The sequence below is a fragment of the Budorcas taxicolor genome, chromosome 1 (assembly GCF_023091745.1).
Source record: "Budorcas taxicolor isolate Tak-1 chromosome 1, Takin1.1, whole genome shotgun sequence".
NCBI lineage: Eukaryota > Metazoa > Chordata > Mammalia > Artiodactyla > Bovidae > Budorcas > Budorcas taxicolor.
The window spans coordinates 132,181,183-132,205,179 of record NC_068910.1 but is presented as its reverse complement, the minus strand read 5'-3'; the positions used below and the strand labels follow the sequence as shown (position 1 = coordinate 132,205,179).

The following is a 23,997-nucleotide window of genomic DNA, read 5'->3' as shown; positions in this document are numbered from 1 at the left end:
CGACTCTGTGCAACCCCATAGACGGCAGCCCACCAGGCTCCCCTGTCCCTGGGATTCTCCAGGCAAGAACACTGGAGTGGGTTGCCATTTCCTGTGCATGAAAGTGAAAAGTGAAAGTGAAGTCGCTCAGTCGTGTTCGATTCCTAGCGACCCCATGGACTGCAGCCCACCAGGCTCCTCCGTCCATGGGGTTCTCCAGGCAAGAGCACTGGAGTGGGGTGCCATTGCCTTCTCCGGTTGTGGGTTTACAGCATAGTGATTATACTCCAAGTAAAGTTATTATAAAATATTGGCTATGTTTCCTGTGCTATACATCTTCTTTGTATTCCTTTTGTTGTTTATTATTACCCCAGTCTTCTATTCTGACACTTCTCAACTCTACAGAAGAGCTGCAAGAATAGTGCAGGGAAAACCCACGTACATCAGCACACTTGCCTATTTGCTCTGCTACAGCATCCACTAAACGATCTGAGAAACACACCTCTGTGTTGCTTGATAAGGTTCAAGATGTCTCAGTGGCTCGTTTTGTCCTTATCTTGTCAAGGATACCCAGGCTTTCAGAATAAGTTACTTTTTCAAAAGAAACAGCTTTGTCAAGCACTGCTCTCTACCTCTTGAGGATGGTGGAGATAAAGAATGCTTTCTGAAAGAGCAGTCCTTTGTCAAAATTTTAATGTATTATCAGCTCCCTCCCAGAAATGTCTCAGGCCAAAAATGATTCAGATTTCAAATTTTTAAAAAAGGAACAGTGATTCACCAACAAAGATACTGGTATTTCAGTTCTCAAAATTAGCACATTAAACTGAAATATGGATTCTTAAAAGTCAATATTGTGTTGTGAAGGTCCTCAGGAGATCTTTTGTTCTGGCCTGAGTGCTGGCAACTGGCTTTTCTTGAGGAGCTGGCTGTGCGGGCTGGTGGGCACATGCCTGCAGACAACCAGGTTTTCATTTTGCATCAGGTGCTGGAAACCCAGACCAGAGCCAGCTGGGGGTGGCACAGAGCCGTCTGTGCTTCTGTGTAAACATCACCCCTGGTCTCCCATGATGTTGCCTCCTTTTCTTTCATTCCACCTCCCCACCTCCTCTGATCTGCACTTCTCTCCTGACATGTATGTTTCTGTGAGCTGCCCCAGCTCCTGTGCTGGACCAGGACTGGGGATTGAGTGGCAGGCAGACAAGGAGCTGGGCAGGCAGCTGGGAGCCTCGTGTGGTAGATCCTGCCCTACAGACGCATGATGTCTTCCCTGGGAAGCATGGCTGTCACCAGTGAAGGTGACAGCCCAGCCTGGGAATAGCATGTGGGGTAAAAAGCTACCTGTGGTTTGATGGGCCCAAAGAGGAGGCTGGTGGAGGGAAGAGTTTTGAGGACTGATGACATTTCTGATTTAGTGAGTAGTCGAGGGGTGTGTGTGGGAGCTTCTGCTGTGTTTGTGGCCTCATGCTAAGAAATAGTTAAGCCACAATTAGGCTTAATGAGGCCCATCAGGAGAGACAGTTTATGTGACAGGAGGGAGTGCCCTGGGCCTTGGAGATGGGGCAGAAAATATCGAGAGAATGCTGGTTGAGGCAGATGTGTCTGGGAAGGACTTTGCTGGGAGAGGAGGAAGGGCATTTGAGGTAGAGACCAGCACAGCAGAGGCTCAGGGGCGGGGCTGCTCAGTGTTGTCTTGGGCAGGACTAGGAAGGCAGACAGACTGGAGCAGAAGTGGGGGAGAGTCCACACGGATGCGGCAGATTACTTCCCGGTGTCAGTCACTGCAGCGTCACCACCCTGGTGCAGAAACCTGAGGGTGAATTACTTGAAGAGAGCAGACACTGGGCAGGGAAGGGGGTTAGGAGGCAGGTTCTGAGAATGAGAGTGGTGGCACCCCTGGAACAGAGGAACAAGGCGAGTCTGGTATGCTGAGTCTGAATTAAAGGTGGAAACTTAAATGCCACAGGGAGAGGGGTGATTAAAGAAAGGCAACCAGCAAATGCAAAAGGCCACTGGAAGCCTTAAAGAGGGCAGTCTAGCGGTAGATTTGCAGGAGCTGAGAAGTAGTGGCTATGTGAATGGGTTCCTGTGGTCTCGAGTTAGCAAGTGTGCGATAGGATCCAAGCAGTGGCAGCTGTGGGGTTAGGTACAGCCTCAAGCCAGGAGGACCCTGGGTGTCTTCAGGCCAAGAGTCAGGGGGAGAATCTGCCAAGAATTGGGGGAGGAATGGTGTCGAGGGCAGGCAGGAAAGAGTTGCTCTGAACCCTGATGAGAATTCTGACTTCTGTGCCCTGCAGGGCTCAATATTGGCCCCGTGGTGGCGGGCGTGATCGGAGCCCGCAAGCCTCAGTACGACATCTGGGGCAACACGGTGAACGTGGCCAGCCGCATGGACAGCACCGGTGTGCCCGACCGCATCCAGGTGAGTGCAGGAGCATCCACCTCCATGTCCACTGGGGGACCTCTGTGTGATGCTAAGCGGGCTTCCAGCAGGCTGCTCACAGTTCCTAGACAGAATTTCTGCAGCCACATTTGAGGGCGATGCGGTGGTTGGTGCTGATGCAGTGGAAACTTGGAGAACACAATTGCGTTTCAGGCTCTCAGTACCTTGGACAGATCTTCTATCCTGCGCAAAGCCCTCTACTGGCCACAGGAAGAATTGTGGGGAATGGCACAGCCAAGCCAGGAGTGCTAACGCCACGCACCAGGCACACAGAGCAGTCACAAGGCAGATGGCTGCAGGGAGCAGGATTTGCTAAATGGAGCTCAGAGCACTCAGGGCTTGGTTTGAAAATGAGACAAAGCCACTGGTCCCTGGATGGTGCCCACACCAGTCTTAACAGCTAAGGAGCCTGGCCAGAGACCTGGAGACTTTCTCATCTCTTCGTCCTGTACAGGCTGGTGCTCTTTAGCTGCTTTTGTTTTTCTCAGACCTTGCTTGATCTGACACAGAGAGGCTCTGAACCATGGAACCTCGGTTAGCCTTCCTGGTCTCGGTTTTCCCAAGTGCAAACTGGGCCATTTTTAAGGTCCTTGCTCACAGTGACTCTGCTTAACTGTCCCCTAACTTCACTCCCTCGTGGGGCCTCTGAACAAAGGGACTGACCCCAGCACGGCCCTGGCTGGCCTGTGGGTGTTGCCTCAGGGGCATGGCCAGATGGCCTCTTCTCACCTCCATCCTGGGCAGGGTGGCGGGGGGAAGAGAGTGGGACAGAAAGGTGGGAGTGGGGGTCCTGAGGAGAGATGGAGAGAGAGGAGGAGTGTTTACAGAGCTTCAACCCCCCCGCCCACACACACACACACACACACACACAGATGTGAGGGGCTCAGTCAGTAACCGACAGCCGGGCACCTACCTTTACATAGGGCTTACCTTTCACAGAATGTGCTGCCCCTTCCTGGCTGAACAGCAGGTGTGGGTGGGGGCCCCAGCAGGGGTGCTGGCCATGCTCAGAAACGGCTCTTGGATCACCCTGTGCTGAAGCTTCAGTCTCACTGCTCCTCCTGTCACCTCTGCTTGGCCCTTCGCCCTGCGGTAGTGTCCTGTCGTTGCTGACACTGCCTGTGAGTCCTCCTCTGTGTGCCAAAAGCTAAAGCAGAGGCGGGCAGCACAATCTGAAGTGAATCCGGGCCCTAGCATTTACCAGCTGTGTGACTTCAGGCAAGTGGCATAGGTTTTCCGAGCCTGAGATCATAGTTCTAACCTCATAGGAAGATGAAATGAAGTCAGCAGTGGTTCTCAAACTGTCTGTGATGGAAAACCAGTTTCTAGAACTTTCTGAAAGGTCTGGAGTGAGGCTTTGGTAAAACACTTGAGCGTGGATTGTGGGGAGTGGGAGGGCTGTGAGCTCCTGAGAGCTCCCCTCAGCTTCTGCGGCTCTCTCATTGTGGAGGATGGCGATAGGCAGTGCGTGGCCACAGGTGCATCAGGGGCTGGCCACCCCACCTGGCCGGGAGTGGGTGCTGCCTCCTTCTGGGTTCTGAGGCCCTTCCTTGGGGGGGCTACCCCACAGTGAGGCTGCCACCCACCCTTCCAAGTCAGGGGCAGTCAGGTCATGGATGACCTGTCCTCTCTCCTCCTTTGCCTCTTAGGTCACCACAGACATGTACCAGGTGCTGGCCGCCAACACGTACCAGCTGGAGTGCCGGGGTGTGGTCAAGGTCAAGGGCAAAGGCGAGATGATGACCTACTTCCTCAACGGAGGGCCCCCGCCCAGTTAGCAGCCACCGCGGACGCCAGGCAGCCTGGCCTCCAGAGACAAGGCGGAAGCCTCGCTCCAGCCCGCGAGGCCGCCTGAGATTTCCCACTTTGACTCCAGAAGCAGCCTCTGCCCTTGCGGGCGGGAGGGCTGGCGGTCTCCGTCCAAGGCCCGGGGTGCCAGCGTCCTGCGAGCACCAAGCTGACCAAAGATGTCTCCCTCTGTTGAAGGCGCCGCCGCATGCGGTCGGAACGTCGAGTTTTCTGACTGACGGGAGCTGCCGCGCGCGGAGAGGAGCGGCAGGAGGGATCGGGCTCGGCAGGGCAGGCCGCCTGGGCGCAGGACCGCGGAGCTCGGCCTCCGGCGGGCGGGAGGCAGCGCCACTCTGGCCCGGGCCCGGGGCTGCTTTCCTATGTGGGCCTTTACACTTCGAACCGAGGCAGCGGCTCTGCAGGCCTCGGCAGGAGTGCTGGCTTAGGGATGGGCCGTGGCCTTCATCGCGGGCCCCTCCCACAACCCACAGCGGTGCCCCTGGAGGGGGCAGGACTAACTGCGAGGGGGAGGCCAGAGGACTCGGAGCAAGGAGTGGTGGTTCTGAGAAAAAAAGAAAATATTTATTAAATAAAACAAAACACGTTTCTGTGCCCTTCTTTAGACTGTGCTAGTTGTATGCGTGTAAGAGGCCCACAAGCAAACCAGGATGCCACTGCGGAGGGAGGCCAGGGATCCCAACTTGTCTTTTTGTATTTTTTATTTTGTATTACTGAAAACCTTGGAGATCTAACAAATATACCAAATTCTATATTTTGTAAACTCTCTATATTAGAAAACAGCTGTGCACAGCAGGGCATTTGTGCTCATTTGTACTGTATGTATGTCGATGTGTGTACTGGAGTGTGTGTGTGTGTATGTGTGCATGTGTGTGTGTGCGTGTGTTTATGCTGTGGAACTGTTCTCATTCAGGACACCTGTTTCCCTCACCTCCGATTTTCCCAGGTCCAACCAGAGCAGTGAGCGTGTCCTTTTGGGGTTCCATGTGTAGGAAGATGCATGCACACGTTACCCTTTCTCCCTGTCTCTCTCTCAGACACACACACAAACTTGTCACCTCTATTAAGTAAAATGCAAACAGAATAAAAAGAAAACAAACGCCTCTTTCCCATCTCAGGCCGAGCTGGAGTCAAGGGAAGCAGCCTCAACCCGTGGCAGCCAGCAGGGCCTCCTTCCACCCTTCGGCTCCCAGAGATGTCAGCTTTTGCTTCGGGCAGAGAGGGAGCCTCTGCAACCCTGACAGCTCGGCCGGCGTGGTGGTGTGGGGAAGGCTGGGCTGCCTGGCTTTCGACGCTGGCCAAGGTGCAGGCGTCTCTCTTTGGAGATGATCCCTCAGGCAAGGAAAGGATGGGGGCTTTGCTCTCCATCTACAAACCAGACAGAGGAAAGTGGAGGCCAATCCATGGGCCAAAGCCAGCAGAAATTTCATTTTGTCTGATTTCATTTGTGGGGGTGGGAGCAGTCAAATACACCAAGAAAAATTTCTATTTTTTACATCCTATGAGGGAGGCATTTGGAAAAGGATATACTGTTATAGAGACCTTATTCAAACAGAATCCTTGGGTCCTGTGCCCAGATCTCTTCGTTCCGTCTCAGGGCAGCATTCTTCTTGCCTCGCATGTGAGCTGGAAGGAGGCGAGGAGGCAGCTATGTGTCAGCTGCAAAACGCTCCTTTGACACCCCCTGCACCACCTCTCCGTGGACACTAGCCCGCCCTCCCCTTTCTGCACACCACCCCCCCCCCCCCCCCAATCAAACACAGTTCTGAGAAGCAAAGCTTATGGGCCTAACCCCGGCAGCCTTAGCCTACCTGTGCTTTTGCTGCTCCATCCTCTGAATTCTGCATCACCCCTGCACCTGCCGCAAGGGGCTGGCATTCTCTGTGGTGTTGTCTTCGAGTCCCTGACCTCTCCATGCGGCCCGCCAGTGGTGCTGGGTTTTCATCTTGCTCCCAACCTGAGTAACGTGTGTGCTGGTTTCTCCAGTGTTTCCCCTGTTGGTCATGGACTCCCTGCCCCGTGGGGCCCCTCCCTCCCATCCCGGCAGTGACTGGTGACCACGTGCAGTGCTAGCTCTTCATTCCCTCCAAGGAGTGTGCACTCTTTTTACCCATGCTCTTGCAAAAATGAATACAATTATGATTTCCCATGGAAATGGAAAAGTCTATTTAAATAATTTAACTATTAAACACTTTCACTGGTAACGTGTCCTGGTCTAATTTGCGTCTTGGGCGGTGGGCCTGTTTCCAGTGGGAAGAACAGTGCTCTCAGTGCAGGGCAGGTCCTGCAGAGGACATCTCAGAGGGTAGAGAGCGGCCCTGAGTGGGGACAGTGCACTGCTGTGGTGAGAATGTTGGCCAGACTGCAGTCACTGTGGCAGCAGGAGGGAGAACACTGGTGACCTTGGACGTGCCAGGGTGCAGGAGGCCACAGGATGGAGACATAGGGAGAGGGACCAAGGGAGCAAGCAATGAAGGATGGAACCAGAAAGATCCAGGACCAAGGGGAGGATGTTTTAAAACAGGTGAGCCAACTGTGTTTCAAGGTTAAGGGAATGAAAGTTTGAAAATACAAGAGGGAACACAGATCATCGAAAGGATTCAAGTAGGTGGCAGTGGGGGAGATGTAGGCAGGAGGTGAACTGACCTGACTTGGATAACTAGGAATATTTATCAGGCAATCTGTCTGCCAGAGCCTAGGAAAAGCACCCTACAAACATGGCTTCATTTAATCCTCCGGGCCACCACATTTCACTGAGGTTGAGTCATCTGCCTAAGTCCACACAGCTGGTAATTCACAACCAAGATTCAAGCAGGCTTGTCTAGTGAGCCCACACAGATAAGTAACTTCACATGTGTCCAGGACTCCTCCTTTCCCGAGAGAAAGGGAAGGGTGGTAGGAGGGCAGGGGACCCTTCTCAGCAATTCCCAGCTGCTGCACCCATTAAATGCAGGGTTATATTTGGCTTCAGGAAATATAAGCAGAGGAGCTTGGTCAAATAAAATTGAACACAAGTGAGAAGGAAGGCACTATTGAAAGATGCTTCATTGGGGTTCATTGCAATAATGGCCACAAAGGGACACAGATGTGGTATTCCCGGTTCTAGGTAGGCCTCCTATTCCAAAGAGAATAGATATCATCAGGAATTCAAATAAGTGTGGAAAAGAATGTAATTGCATAGAGCTAAAGTTTATTTATAATTAATTCATTAGTTATTTTTGGCTGTGCTGGCTCTCCGTTGCTGCACAGGCTTTTCTCTAGTTGTGGCAGGCCACTGACCTCTAGCGTTTAGTTTCATTTTGTAGCAAAGAAGTGGCTTGGGGGTTTGGAAGCTGTCTTTGGGTGAGAAACCTTGTTAAAAAGGTATACCTGTGTAAGACTGTCCATATAGATCATGAGTTGAAGGTCCACCTGGTGGAATTGTGGCAGACAATGGGTTAAAGGCTCAGGGACTCCTGGTTTTGTCTCGTTTTATTTTGGTTTTGTCTTGGTCTTGTTTGTCCACGTCTATGCCAGGTTGTCACTTATCAAGAACTGGCTACTGGGGACTGAGCTTCTTGGTGACCACAGCAAGCAATGGTAGAAAGACTTTGCTGCTGTGACCACCTAGAAGTAAAGCGCTTTCAAAATCAAAAATGTTAATCCAATTCCCTCTTCAAGATTTCTAGGCTGCATTCTCTAAAACTAGGGAGCTTTCAGGTATGAATCCATGGAGAAGAAGATGGTAGTTTTTGATAGCACAGCTTGACTTTAGGCTCAAGAACAAAATGGCCTGAAAATGGATCTTTAAATCATAATACAATTTTGCAGCTAGATTTATTTATTAAGTAGGAAGAAAAGTGTGATGAAAATCTAATGTAATTTTTTATGTCATTGTATCTGAGTTGCTGCCGCTGCTAAGTCGCTTCAGTTGTGTCCGACTCTGTGCGACCCCAAAGAAGGCAGCCCACCAGGCTCCCCCGTCCCTGGGATTCTCCAGGCAAGAACACTGGAGTAGGTTGCCATTTCCTTCTCCAATGTATGAAAGTGAAAGGTGAAAGTGAAGTCATTTAGTCATGTCTGACTCTTAGTGACCCCATGGACTGCAGCCTACCAGGCTCCTTCGTCCATGGGATTTTCCAGGCAAGAGTACTGGAGTGCGGTGCCATTGCCTTCTCCTTTTATCTGAGTAAACCTGTGCAAAGAAAATTAGACTGCAGTTCAATAGGAAGGGAAGGCACAGAAAGCCATTCTGCCTGATCCTAAGGAAAAAGAGGACTTGCTATTAACTCAGTAGAACACTCTGCTTGTTCCTCCTCCACCCCCATGTGATGGGGCTGCTACTCCTTCCCTGCCAGTGCCCGAGCCACAGCCTCTGGGCCACGGTTGCCCCTCTTTCTGAGAATCAAGAAGTAGGAATGGTCTCCCCTCTAATATCCACCAGAAAGTGAAAGTTAGTCGCTCAGTCGTGTCCATCTCTTTGCGACCCCGTGGACTGTAGCCTGCCAGGCTCCTCTGTTCAAGGAGTTCTCCAGGCAAGAATACTGGAACGGGTTGCCATTTCCTTCTCCAGGGATTGGACACAGGTATCCTGCATTGCAGGCAGATCCTTTACCATTTGAGCCACCAGGGAAGTCTGATCATATCCACCAGAGAGCCACCCAAACTCAGGGCAATCCTACCATTAAGGCAAATCCACACTGAGGGTGTAAATGCTGAGACTGGGCAGTTGATGGCATTGATTTGGGTCCACTGTTTCTTCAACTTCAGGTTTAATTAATCAGAAGAACAATATGCCAGAACTTCCTGGTAGTCCCGTGGTTAAGACTCTGCCCTTCCACTGCAGGGGGCACCGGTTCCATCCCTAGTCGGGGAACAACAATCCTGCATGCCACATAGCACAGCCAAAAATATATATATATGCCAATTTACAGAGATGACCCACAGAAAGTGAAAAGTGTCTTTTCAATTTCTGCAACCCACAACCTAGTCTGGGCAGATGTTGAAAGTTTATTAAACACCACCCACACTGCAGAAGAACATAGAATGGTGCTGAATAAAGCTAGGGAGGAGGCAGATGGGCTTCCTACAGAAACCCCTGGTAATTCAGTATGTGCTGCTGCAAGCATAGCTACACCAACAGCGGATCCTAATTGGGGCTCGAATGCTGAACATTACCGAGACTGCATTCTTGCAGGGCCCAGGGTCAAAACAAAGAAGCCGTAACAGAGTCAAGGAGGTAAGAAGGAAACTGAGTGAGAATCTTCAGAACTTCTAGAAAGTTCTTTAAAGCTTTAAAGCTTAGTTCTAGAAAGTTCTAGAAAGTTCTAGAACTTCTAGAAAGTTCTTTAAAGCTTTAAAGCTTAGTTCTAGAAAGTTCTAGAAAGTTCTAGAACTTCTAGAAAGTTCTTTAAAGCTTATAGGCCACGTGCAGATACAGATCCTAAGACCCCAGAGAATTTTTAAAAAGGTTAATGGCTTTTATCGACGAGAGCAACCTCAGTATACAGAAGAAACTGCAAAAGGTGGAAGGGGCTTTAGGAATGACTATGTCTCAATGTGCTGAAATTACCTTCAAAGTTTTTAATGGTAGGAACCATGTTCAGGAGAAAAGGGAACAGCGGAGAGTGAAACAGGCTGCGTAGCTGGCTGCTGCCTTAACACAGGGGAGAGCTAGACCAAATCGAGGAGCCTCACAAGGGACTCAGCACAAGCTGGGAGGCCTCAAGCCCCAAACTTCCATATGAATGGGGCACTTGACAGTGGGCCCCCGCAACGTGCATACTGCCAACAGGAGGGACACTGAAAAAGATTGTCACATCCTAAATAACATTCTTGAAGGTAAACAGAGGATGAGATGGCTGGCTGGCATCACCGACTCGATGGACATGAGTTTGAGTGAACTCCGGGAGTTGGTGATGGACAGGGAGGCCTGGTGTGCTGCGATTCATGGGGTCGCAAAGAGTCGGACACGACTGAGCGACTGAACTGAACTGAACTGAACTGAAGGTAAACAGGTGGCACATCGGGTGTGTGAGCTGAGAATGACGGTGAACAAGAATGACAGGGCCCAGGACCTCCTCTCAATCCTGCATCCATCAATATCCCCATATGCAACCGCAGGTGACCACGACTGTGGGAAATCAGCTTTTGGACTTTCTGATTGATGCTGAGGCCACTTGCTTTGTTAAAAATAGGCTTTCTAAACCTTCTTCTGAGGCTATGATGTCCAGAGAAACCTTGAAAAAGCATTTTCTCCTGCTACTGGAGAGTCAGATGGGAGAGACCAATCTGAAAGCATGGCTTTCTATACACGCCTAAAGGCCTCATTCCCCTTCTGGGTTGAGATTTACTGAGTTAAATGGCAAGGGTACCTTTGCACCTGCAAGAATGGACATTAAAATACCACCAGGGCAGGCTTGCACACTGCAGGCTCTATGGCTTTGACCCTGAAGAAAACATCCAGCAACTATCCAAGAAGAGAGACGGCAGAAGGTGAGCTCAGAGGAGTGAACGGATGGGAGGCAGGGAGAACAAAACAGCTATTCCTTTACAGGTTAGGCTTTGCTCTGGGGCAAAAATCCCAAACTTAAAAGCATTACCTGTTAAAGGAACAGGGGAAGTATGAAGTCAACCCCTGCTAATAGCCTTCCTTGAATATGATTTAATACACCTCTGCCTGTCACCTTCTAGAACTCTAATTTTACCAGTCAGAAACCAGACACAAACTGGTTTGTGCACAAACCAAAGAACAATTATTCAGACTGTAGAAGATATTCATCCAGTGCCTAACGCATACACTCTGCTCACTACTTTGGAGATTTTTGTTGGTTTACCATTTTGGATTCAAAGAACGCCTTTTTTGGGTATACCCTTGAGTTTTTGAATCCCAAGACTTGTCTCCTTTCAAATGGGAAGATCTAGATACAAAAGTTTAACAAAAATTAAACAGTACTGCTGGATGGCACTGCCTCATGAAACCACACAACTAGTATTGGGACTCAGAGCATAGGCTGCCGAAACCTCAGAACGCATCTCAGGGCTAAATGAAGCTCAGGTTCTTTTGTCTCAGGGCGGAAAGAATTCTGCAAGCGGCAAAGGGTCAGGCAGGAAGTGATTTATTAGTATAGGATGCTTGAGAGAGAGATAAGCAGGCAGGAAAGGGCGTGCCACCCTGAGAACTTAGTGGGCTACAGTTTTATAATAGAAAAAAGGAGGGGGGAGGGGAAGAAGACCATCTTCTTCCTCATTCTTTTTAAAAAGTATATTTATTTATTTATTTGGCTGCACCAGTTCTTAGTTGTGGCATGCACGATCTAGTTCCCTTCCTAGGGATTGAACCCTGGCCTCCTGCATTGGGAGCATAGAGTCTCAGCCACTGCACCACCAGGGAAGTCCCCTTCCTCATTCTTGAGTAGACATCAAATTTCCACATCAGTTCCCTGTCCACATCCGGCCAAGGAGTTTTCTTGACCCTGTATGGTCAAACTAGGACTGTTATGGTGCCATGGAAATGAGCAAAAAGGCAGTAACCTTCCTAATGTCACTCTGAAAGCAGTCTCTACTACAGACAAAGAACACAAAGAACCTTGCAGCCATCAGTCACTGCAGCTGCCCCTGACTGTGCACCCTGAGGGAATTCAGGATGGAGAAAGACAGGACAGGTTGTTATGATGCATATCAAAGGGATGATTTCAATGAGCCCAGACTCTTGCATCTTCGCATGCAAAGAAAGGGCTTCTCTGGTGGCTCAGATGGTAAAGAATCCACTTGCAATGCAGGAGACCTGGCTTCCATTCCTGGGTTGGGAAGATCCCCCTGGAGGAGGGCATGGCAACACACCCCAGAATTCCTGGAAAATTCCATGGACAGAGGAGCCTGAGGACTACAGTCCATGGGTTACTGAGTTGGACACGACTGAGCGACTAAGCACACATACAAAGAAAAGTGCTCAGTTCAAAACCTTGAGATGTCTGTTTGCTTTAAGTGACTCTTCCAGTGTTTGGCTACTCAGTTTGTTTTTGCTTTCGTGTTTTCCTGCAAAAACTCCTGTAGGTCCTGGCTCCTCGCTTACCTCTTCAGTACAGTCCCTCAGAACTATCCAAGAGACTGTACCCCAGGCTATGTACTCAGTATTGCCCTCAACATAATTATCAACTTTTAGGTTGTGAATTTTTAAGTTGACAGGATGTTCACAGATGGAAGCAGCTTTAGGGACTAGGGCCACTGCAAGGCTGGGTATGTGGTGTTGACTCATCAAAAGGCACTGGAAGCTGAAACCCTTCCAAGGCACCCCTCACTCAAAAGGTGGAAGTTCACAGCCCTGATGAGAGCCCTCCATCTAATAAGGATAAGAAAATAACGATTATTACTGATGCCAAATATACTTTATTGGTGGTCCAAGTCCGTGGGGTCATTTGGGGTAAGGATGGTTAACTGCAGAAAAGGAGGAAACTAAACATGCCAAGAAAGTTTAAACTTAGAAGCTGTCACAGAGCCAAAAGAACTGGCTGTCTTCCACTGTGCAGGACATTAGAAATCAGGTTGTCTGACTGCTTGAGGGAATAATCTAGCAGTTCAAGTGGCAAAGCTAGCAGTTAGGACTAAAACCCCTGGGTTTCCAACTTGGCCCTTACCCTTGCCAAAATGCTATCCAAAGTAGTCTCCTGAAGACTCAGAAGGGGCTAGGGAAAGGGGATTTGACTGGAGTCCTCCCAGCCATTCTCAGGAGGCTGACTATAAAGGTACACCAAGGAAGGGTGGGTTTAGAATAGACAAAGCAAGGTGCTTGACCCTGAGCTCCTGATGGAAGATCTAATAAATTATTTACACAAGTGCACCCACAATGGAAAAGATGCCACCCTGCAGTGGATTCAGAAATTTACTATAGGACCAAACATGAAAAGAACAATTCAAAAGGTGATACAGAAATACACAGTATGTGCTGCTGCTGCTGCTGCTAAGTCACTTCAGTCGTGTCCGACTCTGTGCCACCCCATAGACGGCAGCCCTCCAGGCTCCCCCGTCCCTGGGATTCTCCAGGCAAGAACACTGGAGTGGGTTGCCATTTCCTTCTCCCATGCATGAAAGTGAAAATTGAAAGTGAAGTCGTTCAGTCGTGTCCGACTCTTTGCAAAGAACGCTAACACTGGGCTACTGCCAATCAAAGAAGTTGAGACCGGAAGTGCTGGACTGGGAGAAGATTGGTAAGCTGAGTTCACTGTGAGGCCAAGAGCAACTGGAAACCTTAGGTACTTACTAGTATTTGTGGACCCTTTTATTGCCTGGTGAGAAGCATTTCCCTGCTGGTCTGAAAAAGCTTCCGAGGTTGAAAAATCCCTACTAAAAGAAAGAATTCCTAGGTTTGTGTTCTCTGTGTCCATTCAGAGAGACAGTGGAGAGGCCTTTATAGCAACTCAAGTATCTGGAGCTTGAAAGCTTCGCTGGGGTTGCCATGAAACGTGTAATTTTTTTTTTTTTTTTGACATGTGCACACTGCTATATTTATTTTTTACCTGTTCTATTTTTGGCCGTGCAGGGTCTTCATCGCTGCAAGCTGGCTTTCTCTAGTTGCAGAGACCAGGGGCTATTCTCTAGCTGCAGGGAGGGCAGGCTTCTCATTGCAGTGGCCTCTCTTACTGCAGAGCACAGGCTCTAGGCACGCTGGTTCACTAGTTGTCATGCACAGGCTTAGTTGTGTGGCATGTGGAATCTTCCCAGACCAGGGATCAAACTTCTGTCCCCTGCATTGGCCAGGTGGATTCCTATCCACTGTGCCACCAGGAAAATCCACGCATGTAATTCCTAATTTACTGACAAAAGGAAAGATGAATTATAATCTTAAAAAGACAAGTCTCTTGACAAATTTTAGCTATAATTCCCAGGAATAAGGTCTTACCACTTGCCCTGCTTTGAGTGAAAGTAGCCCCTAAAAGCAAGCTCCAGTTGAGCCCCTATGGAATGTGCTATGGGAGACGATTCCTATTTTCCAGAAATGGTTTATGAGACCAAGAGGGAACTTGAAACAAGAAACCAGACATTGTCGAATATATACAATCATTGGGAGCTACTCTAACTGCTATAAATGTTTTGCCTAGCAGGTTATGTTTCCCACTTTTGGTTTATTTCTTTGCTGATTTATACCTTCTGTGGTAACCATAAGTTTGTTTTTGATATCTGTAAGTCTAACTAAATAAGTTTATTCATATCATTTAAAAAAATTAGATTTCACATATGAGTGATATTTGGTATTCATCTGACTAACTTCACTTAGTATGATCTCGAGGTCCATCCAGGTTGCTGCAGATGGCATTATTTTGTTCTTTTTTATGTCAGAGCAATATTCCATTGTAAGTGTGTACCACATCTTTATCCATTCCCCTGTTGGTGGACACTGGGGTTGCTTCCATGTCCTGGCTATAGTAAGTAGTGCTGCGATGAACACGGGTGCATTTATCTTTTCAAATTTAGGTTTTATCTGGATACTTGTCCAGGAGTGGGATAGCTGGATCATATGATAGTTCTATTTTTAATTTTTAAAGGAACCTCCATACTGTTCTCCTCAGTGATTGTGCCGATTTATATTCCCACCAACAGTGTAGACGGATTCCCTTTTTCCCACATCCTCTCCAGCATCTGTTGTTTGTAGACTTTTTGATGATGGTCATTCTGACTAGTGTGAGATGATATTCTCATTGTAGTTTCGATTTGCATCTCTCTGATAATTAGTAATGTTGAGCATCTTTTCATGCACTGTTTGGCCATCTGTATGGTGTCTTTATTTAGATTTTAGATTTTCTGCTCATTTTTTGAGTAGGTCCTTTTTTTTTTTTTACTATAGAGCTACATGAGCTGTTTATATATTTTGGAGATAAATCCCTTGTGAGTTGCTTCATTTGCAAATATTTTCTCCCATTCTAAGGGTCTCTTTTCATTTTATTTATGGATTCCATTGTTGTACAGAAGCTTTTACCTTTTTTTTCAGTCCTGTTTGTTTTTGTATTCATTGCTTTAGGGGGTGGGTCGAAGAAGATATTGCTGTGATTTATGTCACAGAGTGCCTATGTTTTCCTGTAAAAGTTTGATGGTGTCAGCCCTTACATTAGGTTTATTTTTTATGTATGGTTCATTTTTTTTTTAAACACATACCTGTCTGGTTTTCCCAGCACCAGTTATTGAAGAGACTGTCTTTTCTCTATTATATAGTCTTGCCTCCTTTGCCATAGATTAGGTAACCACAGGTGCATAACTTTATTTCTTGGCTTTCTATCCTGTCCTATTGATATTTCTGTTTTTGTGTACAAGTGACATATTTTTATTTTTTTGATTACTGTAGCTTTGCAGTACAGTCTGAAGTCAGGGAGTCTGATGCCTCCAGTTCCATTTTCTTTCTCAAGATCACTTTGGCTACTTGGGTGGGGCCTTTTGTGTTGCCATTACAAACTTTTTTTTTTTTTTCCCCAAAAATGCCATTGATAATTTGATAGGGCTTGCATTGAATCTATAAATTGCCATGAGTAGTCTAGTATGATCATTTTATCAGTGCTGAGTTTAGATTCAAAGACTTGCAGGTTGATTTTACTATGACACTAAAGAACCACTAGAGTACTCAGGTACTTATTGGTTTTCTTGGACACTTTAACTGGTTGTTTAGAAGTATTTTCCTGCTGTTCTGAAAGTTTCTGAGGTTAAAGCCTTACTGCATGAAATAAATTCTAGGTTTGGTGTCTATGTCCATTCAGAGACAACAGAAGGGCCTTTGTAGGAGGGCCTTTGCTGGAAATTACATGCTTCTTGGCAACCATGTCTATCCTGGAGACTGCGTCCTATTGAAATCTTGGAAGAAGAAACATCCGGAAGACCAGTTCCATACTTGCTGGACTGGACCTTGCCAGTGCTACTTGTGCCCCATTCCACAGTGAAGAGGAAGAGAACTAAGGCATGGCTTCATCACACTCATGGTAAGCTCGTCTTGCAGAGATCAACGGAAACCCTGCAGCAGAAGACAGCCTTGACAGAGCTCATCAAAGTGTGGCCGCTCCAGCCCCAGCACTGGCTGCTCCAAGTGGGCGCGTGGACCTCTAACAGTTCCTAAGTTGCTTTTCAGAAGGAAGCTACAGGAAAGAAATTGAGGTGAACAGCATTGCCGCAGCGGTAACTTTGTAAAGTAAAACTTTTCAGAAGGCACTTTAAATAGTTTGTTAGGTTAGCAGAATGATTATTTTCTTCTGTTATGATTTCTCTTTGTCTCTAACTTTCCAGGCTTGAAGGAACAATGATGAGGATTTCTCAGACTTTGGCAAAAGCAGGTAATCTCTCAAGATCTTGATATGTCATCCAAAACTATTTTCCGTATTTCACATGTTGACCCCCTGGTTGTGCTTGTCATCAATTTTCAACCATCCCTAATGTCACTGTGACTTTACAATAAAAAGTCCTTGGATATAACATACCAACTTAGGCAAGTCAACAGAATTCCCTGTCCCCTATTTTTTTAACTAAGTTGAAATTTGGTCCTCAGATTGAAATAAAAAAAAAGACCTTGGTCAGGATATTATAGAAACAATACCTATTTTTCCCAGCCTATGTCACTTCCATGTTTAATATCTAGGTTTCTGAGACAAACTGAGAATGCTAAGAAAGTCCAATAAGTAAAGGTAAGACACAGATCCCTAACTAGACCGTCTCCTAGAAGTCTAATGTCTGGCATCCTGTGTGCCCCTTCAGGGTATGTCTCTTTGTCTACCATTGGTTTGATTACCAGTTAAGGCCTTGACAGTTGGCAGATATGTGGTATTGATTATTGAGGTTGTGAAAAGGGAATGTTGCCTGCCATTCCAGTTCAAGGATCAAGCTACCAGTCACCATAGCCACTGCCCATTGCTCCCATGGTGTGCACTGAGGGGAATTCAGTATGGAGAAAAATAGGATTTATGTTGTGCTTTGGATGCTGGACTTATATAATTAAGATGCATATCTAAGGAATAATTTGAATGAGCCCAGACTCAAAAGACCCCAAACAGCCAAAACAATTTTTAAAGAACATAGCTTGAATCACACTTGACTTCACACTATACAATGAAGCTACAGTAATCAAAATAGTATGGTCTAGCAGAAAAACAGACATAGATAAATGGAACAGGATAGCCCAGAAATAAACCCACACTCCTATGGTCAATTAATCTACAACAAAGGAAGCAAGAACATACACTGAAAATGTATCTTCAAAAGTGGTACTGGGGAAACTGGATAGCTACATGTATGAGAAATTAAAACATTTTCTCAAACCCTATGAAGAACCTCAATAGATTAATACCTAAATGTAAGATCCAAAACCATAAAATTTCTAAAAGAGAATACAGGTAGAACACTCTAACATAAACCCACCACAAATTGCTATAATTTGTCTCATAAGGCCAAAGATAAAAAAGCAAAAATAAATGGGATTTAATTGAACCTCAAAAGCTTTTGCACAGCAAAAGAAACCACTGAAAAAATAAAAGAAAACCTACTGAATGGGAGAAAATACTTGCAAATGGCACGGCCAATAAAAGGTTAACATCTAAAAGACATAAATAGATTATACAACTGAACATCAAAAAACCAATTTAAAAATGGGCAGACAACCTAAATAGACATTCTTCCAAAGAAATATACCAGATGTTCCACAGGCACATAAAAAAGATGCTCACCATCACTAATCATCAGGGAAATGAAAATCAAAGCTACAATGAGATATCACCTCACACCTGTCAGAACAGCCCTCATCAAAAAGAACACAAATAACAAATGTTGGCAAGGATATGGAAAAAAGAGAATCTCACACAACAATCTGTAGGCACCAGTGTTGTGATACTGAAAGTTGCTCAGTCGTGTCCGACTCTTTGCAACCCCATGGACTATACAGTCCATGGAATTCTCCAGGCCAGAATACTGGAGTGGGCAGCCTATCCCTTCTCTAGCAGATCTTCCTGACCCAGGAATTGAACTGGGGTCTCCTGCATTGCAGGTGGATTCTTTACCAACTGAGCTATCAGGGAAGCCCTAGTGTTGTGATGCCTCAGGCCAAACAACTAACTGGGTATGGACACAGTCCCACCCATCAGCAGAGAGGCTGCCTTAAGGCTTCCTGAGCCCACGGCCACCTCTAGACATGTCCAAAGACACAGCCCTGCTCACCAGAGGGCCAAGACCCAGCTCTATCCACCACTGGGCAGGAACCAGCCATACTCTAGAAGAAGCCTATGCTAGCCTCTAAACCAGCCTCACCCACCAGGGAGCAGACATCAGACAGGGGAAAATTACAACCCTGCAACCTGCAAACCGAATCCATCCACAGCAGGCCAGACCCTACCCTGTGACCATCTGGGCCCTGTCTACTAGCAGGCCAGTTGAAGCTTCAGGACACCCCAGACCCCATTACTCAACAGGGCCATTCTGGGTACAAATGCCCATTTGTGTCCCTCATTTCCTGTTTGTAGATAAAAGACTTTAGTCTCTAGGCCTTCCCTGAGTTCCAAAGAGCAGACTCAGCAGTTACTAAGTATGGAAGTGAGAGAAAGCAGAAACCAAGGAAAAGCAGTGAAGCAAGTTAAGTAACAATAGCTTAAACAAAACAATCCTACCTAGGTCCTCCTCAAGGGATATATATATATATATATATATATATATATATATATATATATATACATATATAAAACAACTCATCTATTTCTGCTTTATTGACTACACCAAAGCCTTTGACTGTGTGGATCACAAAAAACTGTGGAAAATTCTGAAAGAGATGGACATACCAGACCACCTGACCTGCCTCTTGAGAAACCTATATGCAGGTCAGGAAGCAACAGTTAGAACTGGACATGGAACAACAGACTGGTTCCAAATAGGAAAAGGAGTACGTCAAGGCTGTATACTGTCACCCTGCTTATTTCACTTATATGCAGAGTACATCATGAGAAACGCTGGGCTGGAGGAAGCACACGCTGGAATCAAGATTGCCAGGAGAAATATCAATAACTTCAGATATGTGGATGACACCACCCTTATGGCAGAAAGTGAAGAGGAACTAAAAAGCCTCTTGATGAAAGTGAAAGAGGAGAGTGAAAAAGTTGGCTTAAAGCTCAACATTCAGAAAACGAAGATCATGGCATCTGGTCCCATCACTTCATGGCAAATAGAAGGGGGAACAGTGAAAACAGTGGCTGACTTTATTTGGGGGGGTTCCAAAATCACTGCAGATGGTGACTGTAGCCATGAAATTAAAAGACGCTTACTCCTTGGAAGGAAAGTTATGACCAACCTAGATAGCATATAAGCAGAGACATTACTTTGCCAACAAAGGTCCGTCTAGTCAAGGCTATGGTTTTTCCAGTGGTCATGTATGGATGTGAGAATTGGACTATAAAGAAAGCTGAGCACTGAAGAATTGATGCTTTTGAACTGTGGTGTTGGAGAAGACTCTTGAGAGTCCCTTGGACTGCAAGGAGACCCAACCAGTCCATCCTAAAGGAGATCAGTCCTGGGTGTTCATTGGAAGGACTGATGTTGAAGCTGAAACTCCAATACTTTGGCCACCTGATGTGAAGACTTGACTCACTGTAAAAGACCCTGATGCTGGGAAAGATTGAGGGCAGGAGGAGAAGGGGACGAGAGAGGATGAGATGGTTGGATGGTATCACCGACTCGATGGATATGGGTTTGGGTGAACTCTGGGAGTTGGTGATGGACAGGGAGGTCTGGCGTGCTGCGGTTCATGGGGTCGCAAAGAGTTGGACATGACTGAGTGACTGAATTGACTAACTGATGCGTATCTTTGAGTTGTTCTGAAGAAATTAAGACTCTTACCCAGGAGGACGATAGTGATTACCTGCTGACCACAAGCAATAGAACACGTATTGGTTGGAACCAGAAGGTTGATGATTAAAATTCCTGAAATGCTACCCTGTTACCACACCACCAACCAATAAGAAGAAGGTCATGCCCTCTGCAACCTTCACCCCAAATGTTGCCTTCAAAAACCCTTCCCTGAAAGCCATTAGGGAGTTTAGGACATTTGCACCAAGCTGCCTGTTCTTACTGGGCACCTTGCAGTAAATGCTGTACTGTCTACCACAACCACGTGTCAGTAGCTTGACTATGCTGTGCTGTGGGCTTACAGACCTAAGTTTTTGGCAATAACAGGCCCTTTTCCCCCAAGACAGAGGAATGATCAAAATCTAAGGGGAACTGAAACCATGGGTTAAATGCATTTTCCTTGCTTTCACTATAAGGTAGTTTGAAAACTTGCATGTTTTCTTTGTACCCCTTCTTCCAAGGGGTACACAGCCTAAAAAACAAGATGTTCACAGCTATGCCTAGTTCAGTTTAGTCAGGAGTCAGCTGTGTCCAGTTCAAGCTGAGCTGGTTAGGACTAGGCAGGACCACCAATCTTTCAACTGGGCTCATGTGAGCACCCTCTTAGTGACGTTTTGATATCAGAGGGCTGAAAATTCCATCCTCAGAACACACCAAGGCTGGTAGCCTAGTTATGCCTGCACAAAACATCAATTACCATACCTTTTCCCAATCACCTCTCCCCATACGTTGTCTGTCCTGTTTCTTTCTTATCTCATAAACGCCCCAAGGCCTTTGCTTTTGGGGAAGCAGATTTGAGATTTGTTCTCTAGTCTTCTTGCTTGACTGCTTTACGAATAAACCCTCTCTCTGCTGCAAACCTCAGCATCACAGTATTTTGGCTGGCTGCACATCCAGCAAAATGAACCTGGTTTGGTAACACTCCCACCCTGCTGTGGGTAGTGGAGAGCAAGCCTCAGGCAGGCACATGAAAACACGCACCCAGGCATGTGCACACACCCAGGGCACACCGCGACAACAAAGGACACAACTCACACCTTTCCATCTCCATCTCCACTGAGCTAATCCAGAGAACTTGTTTGTTTCTCCCAAAGGTTTATACTTTTTTTCAAAAGCACATCCGTACTAGAATGTTAATTAGCAAGGGCACCATTATTATGTAGAGAGAGTTCTGAACACCATTTTAATGCTCACTGAGAATACCAGACCACCTCACCCAGCTCCTGAGAAATCTGTACGCAGGTCAGGAAGCAACAGTTAGAACTGGACATGGAACAACAGACTGGTTTCAAATTGGGAAAAGAGTATGTCAAAGCTGTATATTGTCACCCTGTTTATTTAACTTATATGCAGAGTACATCATGAGAAACACTGCGCTGGATGAAGCACAAGCTGGAATCAAGATTGATGGGAGAAGTATCAATAACCTCAGATATGCAGATGACACTACCCTTATGGCAGAAAGTGAAGAAGAACTAAAAAGCCTCTTGATGAAAGTGAAAGAGGAGTGAAAAAGTTGGCTTGAAACTCAACATTCAGAAAACGAAGATCATGGCATCTGGTCCCATCACTTCATGGCAAATACATGGGGAAACAATGACAGGCTTTATTTTTGGGGGCTCCCAAATCACTGCAGATGGTGACTGCAGCCATGAAATTAAAAGACGCTTACTCCTTGGAAGGAAAGTTATGACCAACCTAGATAGCATATTAAAAAGCAGAGACATTACTTTGCCAACCAAGGTCCATCTAGTCAAGGCTATGGTTTTTCCAGTGGTCATGTATGGATGTGAGAGTTGGACTATAAAGAAAGCTGAGTGCTGAAGAATTGATGCTTTCAAACTGTGGTGTTGGAGAGGACTCTTGAGAATCCCTTGGACTGCAAGGAGATCCAACCAGTCCATTCTAAAGGAGATCAGTCCTGGGTGTTCATTGGAAGGACTGATGTTGAAGCTGAAACTCCAATACTTTGGCCACCTGATGTGAAGAACTGACTCACTTAAAAAGATCCTGATGCTGGGAAAGATTGAAGGCAGGAGGAGAAGGGGAAGACAGAGGATGAGATGGTTGGATGGCATCACCAACTCAATGGACATGAGTTTGAGTAAGCTCCAGGAAGGGAGGCCTGGCGTGCTGCAGTCCACAGGGTTGCAAAGAGTCATACACAACTGAGTGACTGAACTGAACTGGACAGCAAAGAAGCAAAGATCACTAAAACTAAGACCTGATTTCATCCAACAGGGGGATGACTAAATGGTGGTAGTGATGTTAGCAGTAAGGCACAGTGAATTTTGGTGCACTGAGGAAGCTAAAGCGAAATGTTCACCAGATAGCCATGTTACGTTAAGACATTCAAAATTACATTTATATAACTTTTCCTAAAACTAGTATCGTTTGAGAGGCACACAGATAAATCATGTCCTGAACTGTGGTCTTTACACGATTAAAACATGGATGTTTCCATATGCAATCTGGCCACGAGTTGCTAAGTGATAGAAAATGAGCTTCCCAGACCCAGAAAGAGATGTTGGGCTTGCATGGTCACGGGACAGGAAAGCATTCTTGGACACAAGGTACACATTCAAAAGCAGTGCTGGGCAGGGTCTCATTGTCACTGAACAGGAGAACTGCACTGGCAGGGACAAGCACACTAGGAAAGCCCAGTGTTTGAATTTGCCTAGACTGAAACAACTCCACACTGAAGAGAACACTGTACAGGTCATCATGTCCAGAAGGGAGGAGTGACACGGCTGGGCCACGCTGATTGTGGCAAGCAGCATGGAGCACAGGTGTCAGAGGAAAGTTGGAAGCGCTGGTGTTACTTGTAGAACTGGGGTCAGGCGAGGGGATGGATGACCAGAGGATACCAAGCCCCGTCATTTGGATGAACTTCCCAGCGTATAAAGAGCTTTCAGGTACACTTTCTCACTGTGCTGCCCCATGCCTAGCGGGCAATGGGAGAAATGATCAGTGCAGCTCCTGCAGTGGCTTGGATACTTAGCCCAGAGGCACCTCTGTTCAGTGTGCCCACCTGGCTAAGTACCAATGATCCTGGCAGGAACAGAGGGTCCACCCTTCTCCAAGGTTGACAATAGATGAAATGATAGCCAATTACTATAGTATTCTGTAGATTTTATCTTTCCAAAATTTCTAAAAAGCCTTTTGGTGGGTTTTTTCTTTCTGTCTTGGGAGGAAAAACTTTTTTGCTGTCTTCCTCTAGCCTATCTCCCCTTCTCACTGGCAAAGTCACTGCTTTGCAAGACAGACACAAGGACAAAGCCAAGTGAGGCCACTGGAAGGGCTGACCTCCAGGGTTTCTTTCTTCTCTGGCATTCCCTAACTAAATATTTGTACAACTCTTCATCTTACCTTCAAGTGCCAGACTACAAGGATGGTGCAAACATAAACACAATCGAAATAGGATTTGAAGATGTTAGACAAAGACAGAAAGACAAATGAGGTGAAAGCACATTGCCAAGGGGGATCTGTGGGAGGATCACCTCCAAACCAAAGCCGGAAGCAGCCTTTGTTCAGTCCTCCTCCTGCCTACCCAGCAGCAGCAGCAACCATGCACGATGGATGCCCTTTTCTATCAAGGGCCCTGGTCCAAGGAGTGGGGAGAGGCAAGTGCAGGTCAACCTAGGTTCACAGAGCAAGCAGAGATCCAGAAAGGCAGGATGATGGTGAGAAGACAAAGAGAAAGAGAAAGATTGTTTGGGGCTGAGGGCATCCTGTCCCCACTGGCTTGTCAGCCCCAAACCTCACCATCTGTTCCTAATGAGCAGAGCTGAACTGCCCCCTCCCTTGCATATTCATCCCCAAGGCCCTTTTCATATTGCTGGCCTATTAGGCCTGTGTGAATTTAAAGAAGTCTCACTGGAATCCGTTAGAAAGAAGCCTCATCACTTTTTTCCCCTCAGCCAATTTCCAATGTAGACCCA

General features: G+C 46.7%; 1 protein-coding gene across 1 annotated transcript in view; it reads left to right on the top strand.

The window, feature by feature from the left end:
• Nucleotides 1-4,375, top strand: part of ADCY5 (adenylate cyclase 5) — a 154,504-nt gene extending 150,129 nt beyond the window's left edge. The window contains exons 20-21 of the mRNA XM_052660568.1: nt 2,274-2,398; nt 4,069-4,375. Coding sequence (XP_052516528.1) covers nt 2,274-2,398; nt 4,069-4,197 — 254 coding nt within the window. The 3' untranslated portion in view covers nt 4,198-4,375. The remainder of the gene's footprint in view (nt 1-2,273; nt 2,399-4,068) is intronic.
• Nucleotides 4,376-23,997: the final 19,622 nt, after the last annotated feature.